This window comes from Doryrhamphus excisus, linkage group LG2 (assembly GCF_037039965.1).
Source record: "Doryrhamphus excisus strain RoL-2023G ecotype Guam linkage group LG2, RoL_Dexc_Guam_v1.1, whole genome shotgun sequence".
Taxonomy (NCBI): domain Eukaryota; kingdom Metazoa; phylum Chordata; class Actinopteri; order Syngnathiformes; family Syngnathidae; genus Doryrhamphus; species Doryrhamphus excisus.
The window spans coordinates 6307808-6322900 of NC_136358.1; the positions used below are offsets into that span (position 1 = coordinate 6307808).

Here is a 15093-nt window from a genome sequence, read left to right on the forward strand (position 1 = left end):
TAGGCATTTCAATTAACTTGGCACTTAACTGTATTTTGCAAATAGCCTTTTTAAAAAGGGTTTCTTAGCAAGTAATGTAAAAGCCATGAAAATGAAATGCAGCTTTTAATCGAGCTGATTTGAGTTGGTGCAGCACATAAAACAAGCATGTCAATAATCAAGCCCTGATTAGGAAAAAAAACTGTGATGCACGCTGAAAATATTAGCAGCCCAGCATCACTAGTGGCTCACTGGCTGCTACAGGAATATTAAATCCACAACAGGGCACGCTGCTAAGATATTAAAAAAGCAAACTGATGACTTTATAGCACCTTTTGCTTGGCTGGAATTCTGTTTCATTTCGGTATGCTTCAGTCAGGGTTTAATGCCGCTGATTGTGATACCGATCATTCACAAAAGCACACAAATCTTCTTGATGTCAGGTTGATTTTGGTGCAGTGCAGCTGTCTTTTAGCTCTCTCGAATAATAGCAAAAAAAAAGCAAAATTTCTTCTTGTAGTGTCCTCCAAGGTGTTGTCTTAATGACTCAACAGCTGGTATGTGAAGGCCCTGCCAATAAAGCTATTACAGCAATGCTGCCATGGCAACATTTGGGGATGTCATTTTAAAAGGGGGTCGTTTGTTTAGCATGATTAACTTTTGATGGCCTTACTTTGTATGTGACAAGGGGTGTTCTGCTGTTCTTCTAGTGGTGGACACTAGGGGCATGCCTCTCACCCAGGGGGTGAGATTTGCTGTTGTAAGCACTTGACGAATAAAGTCAAGCTTGAAAGCAGCTAATGCATGCAATGGGAAACAAAGATTCTCTAAAAAAAACTTTCAAAAAAACACAGTGTTCCATTTAATTAATATGACCCGCATATTAAGTAAGATACAGCGGCATTGTTATTGTAGGAGCTAACACTGAAGAACTACTTTTGTGGCGTAGTGACACAGTGGCTCAAGTCACTACCATGAATAGTGGCTCTCAAGTTACGACCACATTGCTAGGAAGACTTTGCTAGATGCTAGTTTTTTTCTGAGGACTATGCTGAATTTACCAGCTCAACGGAACGCGTATCCCAGTAAAAATTGCAAGTGACACGAGAGCTTGTGTCACCACTAGTGGGCATTTGCATAGTAGCATTTGTTGTGAAATCAATAGTTCTGATAATGTTCAAATGACCAAAATACATATTATTATTATTATTATTATTATCATCAATGTACCTGTTGTGGCATGTATTTTACCTTGTTCATTCACAAGCCGGATTTGGTCTGTGGACGGTCAATTTGCCCTCCCCTGCTCCGTAGTAACATTGTCTGTCATTGTTTTCCACATCTGCAGCACTTTACTCGTCATTCCCTCTTTCTTTTCTCCTTTGCATGTCCCGTCCATCTCTTCCTCCTCCTCCTCCTTTCCTTGAGCCAATCAGGCCACGCCTCCATGGCAACCGTCAGCAGTAAAACCATCCACAGATGGTGGCGGGTAGAGCAAGAGGAGTGCTCACTTGTGCGACTAAGTGTGCAAGGGTGCTGTTGCGTGCGGTGAGAGAGGCAAGGAAGGAAGGAAGGAAAAAAGAAAGGAAGGCAGGCAGAGTTTTCCCACAAAGAGAGCTATAAAGCCTTACGCTGGAGCCACTCATTCATGATACGCTGACAGTGCCGCAGGAGGAGCAAAAGGGACTTTGTCGACTCTCTGCGCAGGTCAAGATGAGCTGTAGGAAAAGATGCAAGCGGGAGATTTTCAAGTTTGCCCAGTACCTGTTCCGACTTGTCACCGGCTCTTTGAACACCGGTAAGACCCTTCCCACTTAGTGGAGCGTCGCGCTTTCTTATTACAGCTGTGATTTTTGTTGACCAAAACTGGATAGCAATGACTGACCATGTTACTATAGAGCAGTGATGGGGAACTGGGGGGGCCCATGAATGACACGAGACCGGCCTGAAAGGTCACTTCTACACTTGGGAGTGACCATTTTTGAAACCCATTTGTTAATATGCCAGAAAGCCCCCTGTCACTTAGAGGACCTTTGACTGACAAGGGGGCAGCACGGTGGGCGCACATGTTGGCCACACAGTCAGGAGATCTGGGTTCGAATCTCCGTTGGGTATCTCTGTGTGGAGGTTCCAGATTCTCCGTGTGTGTGTGTGGGGGGGTACTCCGTCCGGGTACTCCGTCCGGGTACTCCGGGTACTCCGTCCGGGTACTCCGGGTACTCCGTCCGGGTACTCCGGGTACTCCGTCCGGGTACTCCGGGTACTTCGTCCGGGTACTCCGTCCGGGTACTTCGTCCGGGTACTCCGTCCGGGTACTCCGTCCGGGTACTCCGTCCGGGTACTCCGGGTACTCCGTCCGGGTACTCCGTCCGGGTACTCCGTCCGGGTACTCCGTCCGGGTACTCCGTCCGGGTACTCCGGTTTCCTCCCACATTCCAAAAACATGCTAAGTTAGTTGGTGACTCCAAATTGTCCATAAGCGTGAATGTGAGTGTGACCAGTCCATGGTGAACACCGCTTCTCACCAGCTGGGATAGGCTCCAGCATAATCCCTAATGAGAATGAATCAGCATTGAACATGAATAACACCGGGGCGACCTTTCCTTTTTTAATATAGGATTTTTGGCTAGTGTTTTTTTGTTTTTGTTAAAAACTGAGGATCCATGTAGTAGGTCCTTAAAAGTGCAAAAGTAACGGGCAAAGATGTGACAGGTGGGGCTTTCTGCAAGAAATAAAAATACTTGCCAAAGATCCCGACTGTTAGATGTTAGTCACTCCCAGTTTTCTCTCTCATGTCATTCACGGGTCTGATTTGGCCCGCAGGCCACCATTTGAATAGCCCTTCGCTGCGGCGGTGGCTTTTATGACTTTATTTAAAGACAACAAAGCCTACATACATATTACATGCTTTAAGGTCCTCCAGCATGAAGTACGAGGATTCTTTACTGCTCCGGTACAAAGTCATCAGTCAAGCAAGCGTTCCAGAACGACGTCAATTAAAAGCCACTGGTCCACTGCAGATAGCTTATAGGATTATTTACGCAGACAACGGAACGACAATAAACCATCCACTGGTCACTATGGAAACTAATGGCTTTAACTCCATTGGGTAAATTGATGGATTCCTCCAATCTTGGCTAATTTGTTTATGACATAAAAGCCTTCAGCCGTCTTTATCCTGCACGAGGTTCAACAAGAACCACAGGAAGTGGGCCGGGGAATATTTGTCTCCAAATGAAGGACGTCAAGGCAATTTAAAAGCGGATGATTGCTAAGAGAAGCACCCACAAGTCATTAGCATCATGTCGCAACACTATTTGCCTCTTGATGCTCGCTACGTTTACATGCAATCAAACAGTCGGATTCTCTCCATTTTTCACACTAATTCTATTGTCGGCCGTACGCTGCGTGGGTCTGAAACACCAGGGGGGATTTAAATGACATTGGCTTTGGTTCTTGTGGTGATTGTGTCAGTGACATGTAAATTATTGTATAGGGACGTTACACTCATCCCTGAAATATTTGAGACAGTGGAGGCTCCTTTTTATTGAGCACCATATTGTTGTCTACATTTCACTAACTAATGAAATACAGACGTGAAATACACACCTAAGGTCTCCATGGACGATTACTAGGAAAACACAAGTTTGTTTACTGGGGTCTGTATAGAAACTTAAAGCGGCATGCATACATTAGCATCTACCACACAGAGTTACACAGGAAGCAGAACTGGAGGTAGCAGAGATGAGGATGCTGAGGTGCTCATTGGGAGTGACCAGGATGGATAGGATCAGGAACGAGTACATCAGAGGGACGTTACATGTTAGGCCTTGGAGATGGTCAGAGAGGACAGACTGAGATGGTTCGGATGCTGCTTTTAGAGCTGCCAGGTAGGAGGCGTAGAGGAAGACCAAATAGAAGGTTTATGGATGTAGCGAAGGAGCACATGAGGGTAGTTGGTGTGAGATAGACGGGGTTTGGATGGAGGAGATTGATTTCCTGTGGCGACCCCTGAAGGGAAAAGCCCAAAGAGAAAGAAGACGCTGAGTTACACAGTGCTCTTGAACGCCTCATCATATGAACAGTGCATAGAGCAAACAGAACGTGGAGTCGTTCATTGTTCTGTGTTACATGTTACATGAACAAACCAGTAAGTTTTATGTTTTTTTTAATCTCAAAGATTCATTCATATTGTGTGCTAAATAAGAGCTGGCCTTCTTCTGTGGTTCTGTGACTGATTGCACTTTCTGAGCCGTATGAGCCCTTCATTTGTTTCTTGGCTGGATGTACTGACTAGTATCTGTGCAATTGAAAAATAAGCCGCATAATTTTTTTTTTTTTTTTGAACAACGATTAAGGCCAGAAAAAGTAGACCATGCCTTCATCAAACATACTGTTTCTCAGAGCACTAATGACATGGCACAGGATGTTTAAGAACTTGACTACAGTGAATCTTATTCACTACAGCTGGACGAGTCAACAGATGTGTGTGTGTGTGTGTGTGTGTGTATGCATTATAGCGGACATGCTCTTCTGTAAAGATTTTCTTTTCCAAAAAAATCCATTATAACAGGAGTAGGGGGAATAAGACTTAATGTCTGAAGGAGTATGGGACTGTGAAAAGTTTGGAGAGCACTGCTTTTATTTTATGATCGAGATGTTCTGCTGTTTTTAAGGACTAGTTCAGAGATTTCTAAGTAAAAAAAAAAATATGCACCAGAAACCAAAAACCAGGAGTAAAGACAAAGACAAGCTGGTGGGAAGCTGATACCAGACCCGCCCAAAAGGCGGTGACCCTCAGGAAAGGGGTGGTTGTAAAAAGGTCAAGAAAACCTTGACACTGACACCTTTCATCGTTTTAAGAGCCTTATAAAGCCAAGTTTCTGCAGCTTCCAGATTGGTCCTATAAAGCAGCAGAACAAGTGAATTATTCCAAAGCCGGAATGAGACTTCCTTACATGACGCCAGCCCACGTGGATGCAGGTATCAAATATTCAGTGTTTGTCAATGGAGTACTGTACAGGTGGAACATGACCTGATAGGAGGCCCCTGTGATGTCACCACAAGTGGATATTCCCCAGCCCATAAAGGAGAACTATACATTACGCTATACATTATACATGTGTTTATGCAACAGAGAGTCTGCAAAACTTTCATCCGTCATGTCCGAAGACACGCTTACGAGTCGAGTAATGTGCCGCAGACACAGCGAAGACACGTGCCGAAGAGGGATCTCGATCTCCATAAGCGTGAGAATGGAGATGCTTAATCGGCACACTCAGTCAGGGCAGAGTATTGGCAGCCTAATGAATGGGAATCCAAATGTCACTGGGAAGTGAAGCACTCAGCTGGAAATGATGGAGGAGATGAAGATGTTGCCTATCTTTCATACGTTGTAAGAAATGCTGACACTGCTCTATATGTGTGGACTGCAGCATTAAAGCTGTAGTAAGAATTGCCTACAGAAGAACACTTTGCTTCTTAAAGAAAAGCAGGGTTGTTCAACTGGCGGACTGCGGGCTGAAAGATCAGTTCAAAACATTTTTGTCCCCAAACTCTTAATATTGAGGATCTTTGGCTGGTGTTGCATCACAGTGCTCTCGTCACATGGAGGATCTTTGACTCAATCCTTTGCACAAGGTCCTCAACAGCAGGCATTTTTTCTCAGTCAGTCCTTAAAGGAGAACTGCACTTTATGGAGAGAATTTTGCCCATCATTCACAATGTTTATGTGAAACATGAACTGTGCATTTTAACGTGAGGTCAAGATACAAGTTCATTCATTCATTTTCTACCGCTTTTCCTCACGAGGGTCGCGGGGGGTGCTGGAGCCTATCCCAGCTGTCTTTGGACGAGAGGCAGGGGTACACCCTGGACTGGTCGCCAGCCAATCACAGGGCACATATAGACAAACAACCATTCACACTCACATTCATACCTATGGACAATTTGGAGTCGCCAATTAACCTAGCATGTTTTTGGAATGTGGGAGGAAACCGGAGTACCCGGAGAAAACATGCAAACTCCACACAGAGGGTGGATTTGAACCCTGGTCTCCTAGCTGTGAGGTGTGCGCGCTAACCACTCGACCGCCGTGCCGCCTCAATATACAAGTCAGTTATGTAAATGATGGTTATAATGCCCCAAAAAAGAAAGAAATACATGCTTATTTCTCATAAGGATTGTGAATGAGGGGCAAAAAAAAGTGCAGTTCCCCTTTAAGAAGACCAGAGCCCTGCTGCCTCAGATGCTTTTTGCCTGATTGACAGTTTGTTGACACGTGTTCAAGTGCTGTAAAATGATCCGCTTTTGTCGCAGAGAAGTGGAAAGTTAAACCTTCAGTTGTGTCCTCTGTCTCCCTCACACTCTCCCGTTCTTTTTTTTTTTTTTCATCCACCATTACATGTGAATGAATAATTAGGCACTGATGAGCCTGTCAAAGAGATGTCACCCTCGCCGTTGACGCGATTAAAGACTCCACTTACAGTATGTCCATTTACATCTTCTACCTTTAAGGTCCCTCCTAGGTAGCTCGTCCATGTCGTTTATTGCCGCTTAAGCACTTTTAACTTTAAACTCCCTGTGAGACTCTTTGTACCCTTCCCTCCAACCAAAGTAAAAAAAAAAAAATCAGAGAGACAATGTCCTCTCCACGCATCGTTCACTGGCAATTACTGGTCTTGCAGTCGTGCACAGGCTGCCGACAAACCACCAGGGAATCAAGCCCACCCCTCCAGGGAACTGGGATAATGATACATTTCATTATCCAACACATCTCAGCTAGCTATGTTAGCGGGTTCTTGCATTTTGCTGGTCGTGCAATTTATTTTTTGTCATATTTCATTTTCCGCCAGACGAACATGGCAGCTGGCAAATGGCTTTCATGTCCGCGTTTGACAGATCAATCTTCGGATGCTTTTTTTTGAAATATTGGGAATTGACACCCTGTTCTTAATTTCTACAAACCTCTAGTTCGTATCTTTTACACCTTTTTTCCAGTTCGGTGTTCTGTACGAACGGTACTGACACGCCTTCAGAGGTTGTACACGGTGTGCACTTTCACACAGCGACAATCAAACAGTTATATGATGTCAACACCAGGGTGTGGTGTGATGTATGAAATACACGGACAGCAACAATGGTGGAAGATCTGACATTCATACAGAAACAGTTGGCTAATATGATGACATCAGCACCAGCGTGTGGGACAGTAAAACAGGGGTCTCAAACTCAATTTACTTGGGGGCCACTGGAGCTCGGGTCTGGGTGAGACTGGGCTGCATCGGGTTTTCCAAAAAAAAAAAAAAACGCATTTATTAAAAACAAAATGTTTTTAAAAACTTCACTTTGGTTCCAATTTTCTACAACAAAAGCTGATAAAACATTCCACTGTTCTCAAATATCTTACTTTTTTTTTATTTTTCTACACAAAATAAGATGAAAAATAAACAAATCAAGAATAAAGAAAATCAATCAATCAGTAATAAATAAATAAATATAATAATAATAATTCACAATAATTCACAAGTCACATTTATACTTTTTTTATTTACAACATATTGCGCAACTGCAGGGTCTTGAGACACATGCTAACTTGCAAACTAGAGACCTAGCGACCTCAACGGTAGCCTTCAAGTTATTTCCTTTAAACTTAAATAGCCAAAAACTTACCACTTCCACACGGATAGGGAGGATAACTGTTAACAGTTATTTAACCTTTAACATGAACATTAATCAAACGTAATAATTTTTTCTGGGTACATGATACCATACAGCATCCATATCAAACTTGCGCGGGCCGCACTAACATTAAACTTTCATATCAAGGCAGGGGCCTCAAACTAGTGTCCTGCGGGCCACATTTGGCCCACGGGCCACATGTTTGAGACCCCTGGTGTAAACTATTTGTCAACATTTGATACTGCCTCCAAAGGTGGCAGTACAAATTGTATATTATATTCCAATATTAGTAGTTGTACTCGTAGATTGGGGATTTACCTTTTTAAGCTTTGCCTTTTACACAGAACAGAGACATTGCCTCACCTGCTTCCACACACCACCTCGACTAATGTGTAGCATGAAATACTTGCTGACAATGGGCTGTTTCAACTCTTGATGCCATATCTTCAGAGGTTTAAGATTGCAGAGTCTACTTCCGCCTTCTTGTTGCTAGCATTTTTACGGAACAATGAATGTGGTGGAAAAATGTCAACCTGTCTGCTTTATCTCATATATTTACGCCTTTTTTCCCAGCTCAGTGTAGAAAGGAAAAACCTCTACGGATTGTGTAAAACAAAGGCGAGGATACAGTATGAGCCCCACCTACAACCCCACAGTGGAATTGTCATTTACAATCATTCCCTCTGTTTCCCCTTCATTGTCCTCGCACCGCTGAGCGCACCACGAAATTCAATTTAAATGCAAAGCGGTGCAGGAATTGGCACTTTTTTTTTTATATTTTCGCTGCTTTTTGTGCTCCGGTATCACACCGGCTGTGCTTGTTGCTTCTGATACATTACATTTACACCTAATGAGGATTGATTTGGCTCCGGTGCCCCATTTTTGTGTCATCTGTGAGTGATTACGAAGACTCTGATGGACCACGAGAGGTCACCAGTTTTGTCACTGTTTAGCTTGTTGAATGGGAACTACAAGTGTTTGTTTCCAGCATAGCTTGGCCTGTTTGCATTTCACACATTTCCCCGCTGTTCCTGTTCCTGTTCCTGTCTGGCATTCTAATGCAATTTCATATCGCCTGCAAGACTGCTTGGCAAAGAAAGCAAATTAGTGTAATTGGAGATTTGCAGGAGGAAATAGAGCAGAGTGCGTGTAGATGGCGCCGCAGCAGTAAATAGATATAGTGTGGAATTTCCCCCAATGTGGGATAAATAAAGTTGATCTGGAGATGGACTCAAAAACAGTGTTTCATTTCCTCCCATTATCATTGCTCAGTGGCCAAAAAATAACTATTCCCGGAGGCGGTCCTTGTTATTGTGCTGCTGGACAAGCCAATTATTTGTCCAGCACTAAAAATAATAATATTTTTGAAATGCTACATGGTGCATTAAAGCTGCAGCAGAAGCCATTTTTTACCCCATTAAAGCAGTTAATTAAAGCAATTCTCCACAGAGGATTAATGCACTAAAAATCATGGATCATTTGTAGGCAACTGTTGGAGCATGAGCGGAGGGATGAAGTGTGCTGGAAATGAAGGAAGCAAAGTTCCACTTCAGTGCCACCAGTAAACATTAAAGCCCTGCTTTATTATTTAAAATCAACAGCTGGAAAAAAAATGGCTGACACTGATGGAATGGCGTCATTTGTTTACATCCAGGAAGTGGTTTCTTGACGCCAAAGATGAATTAGTCCTATTTTCTTAAACATTCTTGTCATGGAGATCTTTGACATGACTGATCATTTTTAACAATTTTCGGTCTGTTTTCTTTTAACTCGGTACAACCTCACAGGTGTGCCTGTACAGTTATCTTTTTCATATTTACATAGTGTATTAATACCATAATGCCTCATATTAACTCTCTAACAAGATCTCAGTGTATAGACTGGTCAAATATCTCACTTTGTTTCATATTATCTACATACTGTATTGTATATAACTCTGGGAAAAACTGTTGATTTTGTTAATACTTGGGTTGTTTATATTGTTTATTTTTCTATATTGTGTATTTTGTACTGCTTAACTGATTTCTGTACTCTTGCTGCTGTGCAATACAAATTTCCCCACTGAGGGACGAATAAAGGCATATCTTAATCTTAATCTTAACACATAGGGAATAAGCCACCCAAAAGCCTAATGGAGTGTCATGGCTCCGCTCCTAAGAACATTTAATTCACAAGAGAAGACCAAACCAAAGGGCGGGGGTAACAGAGACACTGCTGTCTAAAATACAGCATTTCTCCACCCACATAATTATAGTTGCACATTACTTACAGACATACAGTCTCCAAGGTAGAACTGTATAGGAAATTACTCCGCATCCTGTATGCCCTGTATCATTTAATATGTGAGTTGAATTGTGTCACCTTAACCTGGGAAAAACTGTTGATTTTGTTAATACTTGGGTTGTTTATATTGTTTATTTTTCTATATTGTGTATTTTGTACTGCTTAACTGACTCTGTACTCTTGCTGCTGTGCAATACAAATTTCCCCACTGAGGGGCGAATAAAGGCATATCTTAATCTTAATCTTAACTTTATTGCTAGTTGTCGTCCAAAAAAACCCAACCACCACCCCACTTTATTTTAAAAGCAGCACATCCTAAATTATATACTATATTTCTATATTAATATACATAAAGGTATATATATTTCTACATACCCCACAGTAAACACATTAAAAACATGTACAAAAATCAACATTATTGATCATAAATGTGGTTTTATTTGACCAATTTTCCCCATTAAAAGACTCTTACTGGTTTAAAGTCTGCACTGTGCTTGCGTAACCTGCAAATAGAAGGTTCTAGAGTTCATGTATGACTTTAAGACTGTATTAACAACTGTGACTGTCGGGGAGCAGTTTTCCACACTAAAATATATTGCTGCATAAGTGATACCTGCCCAGATGGTGCTTGTCGGCGGGTGCTGTAGGGCCTCGCCGTACGTCCACCTGCTATCCAAGTTGGAAAGCCTATTATTCATTTTACTCATGCCGCACACAGGGATACTTCAAGTGACATTACATTCATAACATCTCAGTGTAGTGTATTGTATTGTATTACAGTCGTGTAATAAACATTCCTGCACAATAAAAAAAAATCAATATTCTGTGGGGCTGATGACTGTCACTGAACAAGCAACCGAGACGCCCCACAGCAATAAGCATAACTCCTCGCTCCCACTCCATTTCAGCAATATTACATAAAAGGCATTATCATTCTGCACACAATCGCTCTCCATTGCACTTGAGAAGAAGCAAGGGGGTGCGTGGCATATCACAGCCAAGCGCTATTAGATATGCACAGTTTCAGTGGCTCAAAACTAAGAGGATTTATCCGGGAAACACTCGCTCCTCGCTGTGTGAAACTCATCTAGCGGGACTGAAAAGAGACGCTGAAACAAAGCAAGAATTAAGGAAGTTATTCTTATTATTATATAATATTAGTGTTTGGGGATTACATTTTTGTTGAATTCGTTTTTTTTTAATTGCACGGCCAACACGCCCGCGTACCATTGTGGGCCCGTGCGACTGCAAAAACTTGACACAAAAATCCTCCAGATGACATCAGTGCTCTGTTTTTTGAAGTAGCAGATTGAAATATTTCATTTATTTTTAGCATCTAATTTACAACCCGAGAGACTGAAAAGTGTGTTTGCTGCTTTACAAAGCACAAAAGTTGTTCAATGCAGAAGCAAGTCAACAAGTTCTAACACCAGCAAGGTTCTCAGGAGAGGAGGAGAGGATGCTTTTGGCCTCCAGCAGAGCACAGGCCTTGTAAATAAAGTCATAACAGAGATGCTCTTAAAAATGCACATATTTGTCCATAAATTGTGTTAATTTGTTGGCATCCCTATGTTGTTGTACTCCACCGCAAATTAATAAAGGACATAAATCATGCTGTTATACACATAAGGGGGGGTACATAAAAATGCATGTAAAAAGAAACTTTCCTTTTCTTAGGCCTTTTTAATCAATATACCACAATGAGCAATTACCGAAGCTTGTTTCAATAACAAAAGCATCATGCAGGCTGTATTTTATTGTAAAGATGTGACCTTTAAATACAGCCCCTAACCCTGCATAAAAGAAATTCTTCAAAACATGACATCAACACATTGTCAATTACGATGACGGTGTGTTCCTAACGCCAGTGTAAAGGACAATTTACCATGGTTACATTTTGTATGGGTTTAAAGGACAATGTCAATGTTTAACTGTTTTACAGGCGCTATGTGTTTTGAGCTGAGGCATTAATGCGGGCATCAAATTTTAACGAGTTGTTACATAAAGTCCATTTTTTTCTGGCCCGATGTCAACTTTTAACTGTTTTAGTGCTTGCCTCTAAAGCTGGGGTCTCGAACTCTAATGACCTAATGGGGGGCCTCTGGGGATAGACTCTGGGTCGCATCAAGTCGTCACTCCGGAAACAGGTTTCAACCACTGGACGCTGTGACAGGCCTGTGGAAAAAAGTCTAAAACATAAATATTAAAATAGAATATTGTGGCGCTCTTGAGGCTCTTCAGTTTGCTTCAAGGGGGTTGCTGCTCTTATGGGCATGCACAAACCATCTGATTCACAGCAATAGGTACATCACACATACACAGGGCAACTACTGCTACATGTGGAGGATGATAAACGAATTACTCTAAATTTGTATTTTGAGTAACTGTACAAAAAAGTGCCGCAAGGCATGCTGGGAGGCAGCCAGTGCTATAATTCTGACTTGGCGTTTTTCCTTGTGACATTTGCTTTTTGCTAAAGTTGCATGTTAGAGTTGTGTATTAGTTTAGTACTAATTGTTGTGTGTTTACTTACCTGTTACATGTCGTCATGGTTACCAGTTTCCATGCTATAAAAAAAAGTCACCACTAAAATCATCCACCATACCGTTTCCTGTAATATGAGAGAAGGTGGCGGTCCAGGGTGGCCATTACTTGGAAATACTATTTTTATGGAATTATTCCTTGAAGTTGGAACTTTGATGTGTTAAAACCAAGGGCCTGGGGCATAGCTGGATTGAGCGCCATTGTCGTTGGTGCCATTGTCGGTTGACGTATTACTCATGTCGAGGGTCACCAAATGTGGAGATGTGAGTCAGAACAAGACCGGAGTCGATGATAAATGGTTTAAACTGTTTATTCTCCACTGAACAAGCAACAACCACTTCATACTAACCATGTATACATGGACCCAAATATTCCGCTTGTATTCGGTTTATTTGCTCAAAGGGAAGGAATTTAACCTTTGTATACACCTCATTCATTGAACATATAATCGGATTGACATTGGTGGAGCACCCCACCTCTTGCCTGAAGACAGCTGGGATAGGCTCCAGCACCCCCGCGACCCTCATGAGGATAAGTGGTAGAAAATGAATGAATATTATTTATGTTGTGACCTTCTTGGAACACTTGATTGCATTTATTTGGATTTTTGCTTTATTTTTAAACCATAATATTTATTGTGTAAACTATAATATTTATTATGGTTCCATTTATCACAGCAAGTCTCGTCTCAGCAAAAGAGCCCCAGACCACTACACTACCACCACCATATTTTACTGTTGGTAAGATGTCTGAAATGCAGCATTACTTCACCAGATGTAATGGGACATGGCATGCAGACCAGTTTCTGTCTTATGGTGGAGTCATGAACACTGAGGCAAGTGAGGCCTGCAGTTCTTTGGATGTTGTTGTGAGGTGTTTTGTGACCTGTTGGATGAGTTGTCATTGCGGTCTTGGTCATTTTGGTTGGCCGGCCAATTCTGGGCAGGTTCACCACTGTTCCATGTTTACGCCTTTAGTGGATAATGGCTCTCACTGTTGTTTGCTGGAGTCCCAGAGCTATAGAAATGGCTTTAGAACCTTTTCCAGACTGATATTTCTCAATTAAACTCAATATTTGTTTTAACAGAAGGGCAGTCACTTTTTGCACGCAGGGCCATGTATGTTTGGATATTTTTTTTTCTCCTTTTAATCATAAAAAGTTTAATTAATAAACATTTTGTGGTCAGTTTTTGTTGTCATATTTGTTAGATGTTTCAGATTAAACAAATTAAAATAAAAAAAATCAGGAAGGGGGCCAACACTTTTTCACAACACTATGTTCCACTTTCATAGTGTTGGTTTTTTTTAAATGACTTGACTTCTAAAAAGATGTAAAAGTTGAACATTTTCAAACTGTAATTATTATTATACGGTGAAACCATGAAATTGTTTTTTTGCCCTGGGTTATCATACTGTCATCTCATGCTTAGTTGGTGTTCTGTCTATTGGTACCAACTCTTGTGGGTTTCAATGTCAGGGGCCAAAAAATCGGGCCACATGTAGACCCCTGCTCTAAAGCAAGACCACCACAATTGGTATGAGGCAACGTTAATGTCACACATCAGACATCAAGAGGTAATGCAGGCAATGGTAGAACATGCAGTTACATTTCCCAAGGCAGCGCACAAACACAAAGGAACTGTTCTTTTAAGATGCAATATTTCCTTAATTGGTTTCTCTGTCTAACATTGTGAAGGTCAGAAAGTTGAAAGGGTTCATGCATGCTTCCTGCGCTTCAGCAAAGGGCAAGCACCATTAAAAAGAAAAAAAAAGCCATGGCGTCATGGCGCCGATCGATGAATTTAATTTAGTCCTGAGACAGAAATGGGCCAAATTCAGTCTGAACCGTTATTGCGCACATTGGAATTCTGTGCTGTCCCATTTTCCATCATGGCCACTATTTCACCAACAATCTTCAGGATGCTCTCCTCAGTGGCAATGCTGGCTAAGCCCTCACCCTCAGACACGACTTCAGCATGAATTATTTACATGCACTTGTCTGGAAGTCAACACTATACTATGCTTTATGTGATACTATACTACGACTGGAGCATGCTGCTGTTTTTCAGGGCCTACTGCAAAAACGCGTAAGGATCCACTATATGTCAAGTGCTCTGAATCCGCTGCATAAAGAAACTTGCGGACCAGTTTGTAAGTAACTTTAGTGCACTTTTCAGACGTTTTGTTTGCAGCACTTTTGGCAAAGATTCTTGTTGCTTCACGGAAAAAAAGGGGAAAAAAGGCAAGTCTGAACTGTTTTATCATATTTATTTATTTGTACAGTTTTTCTCATGGTCATTCAGACTTGTCAACATGTATTTTCATCATTACCGAAACTTCTTTCCTGGGTGCACTGATTTCACATAGAAACCAGCGTTACTTACGTCAACAACAGCGTCTTTTTGCTACTACTCATCACAGCAGACTTCGTGATGACAACTACTTTTGGACAAATGATGATTCAGAAGCTTATCTTTTTGAGTCTAAATATACAGAGGATGAGTTAAAGGTTTTAGAAGTTGAGCCCGCAAAAAGAGAGAATGGGGGACAAATCATTACACCGACATGACTTGGTGGTGTAAAGATGGAGCTTGCCAAGCCATGCCA

At 41.7% G+C, this 15093-nt stretch overlaps 1 protein-coding gene across 1 annotated transcript in view; it reads left to right on the forward strand.

The window, feature by feature from the left end:
* Positions 1-1482: 1482 nt before the first annotated feature.
* The window catches only part of kcnip4a (potassium voltage-gated channel interacting protein 4a), a 35031-nt gene continuing 21420 nt past the window's right edge, over positions 1483-15093 (forward strand). The window contains exon 1 of the mRNA XM_058068361.2: positions 1483-1777. Coding sequence (XP_057924344.1) covers positions 1693-1777 — 85 coding nt within the window. The 5' untranslated portion in view covers positions 1483-1692. The remainder of the gene's footprint in view (positions 1778-15093) is intronic.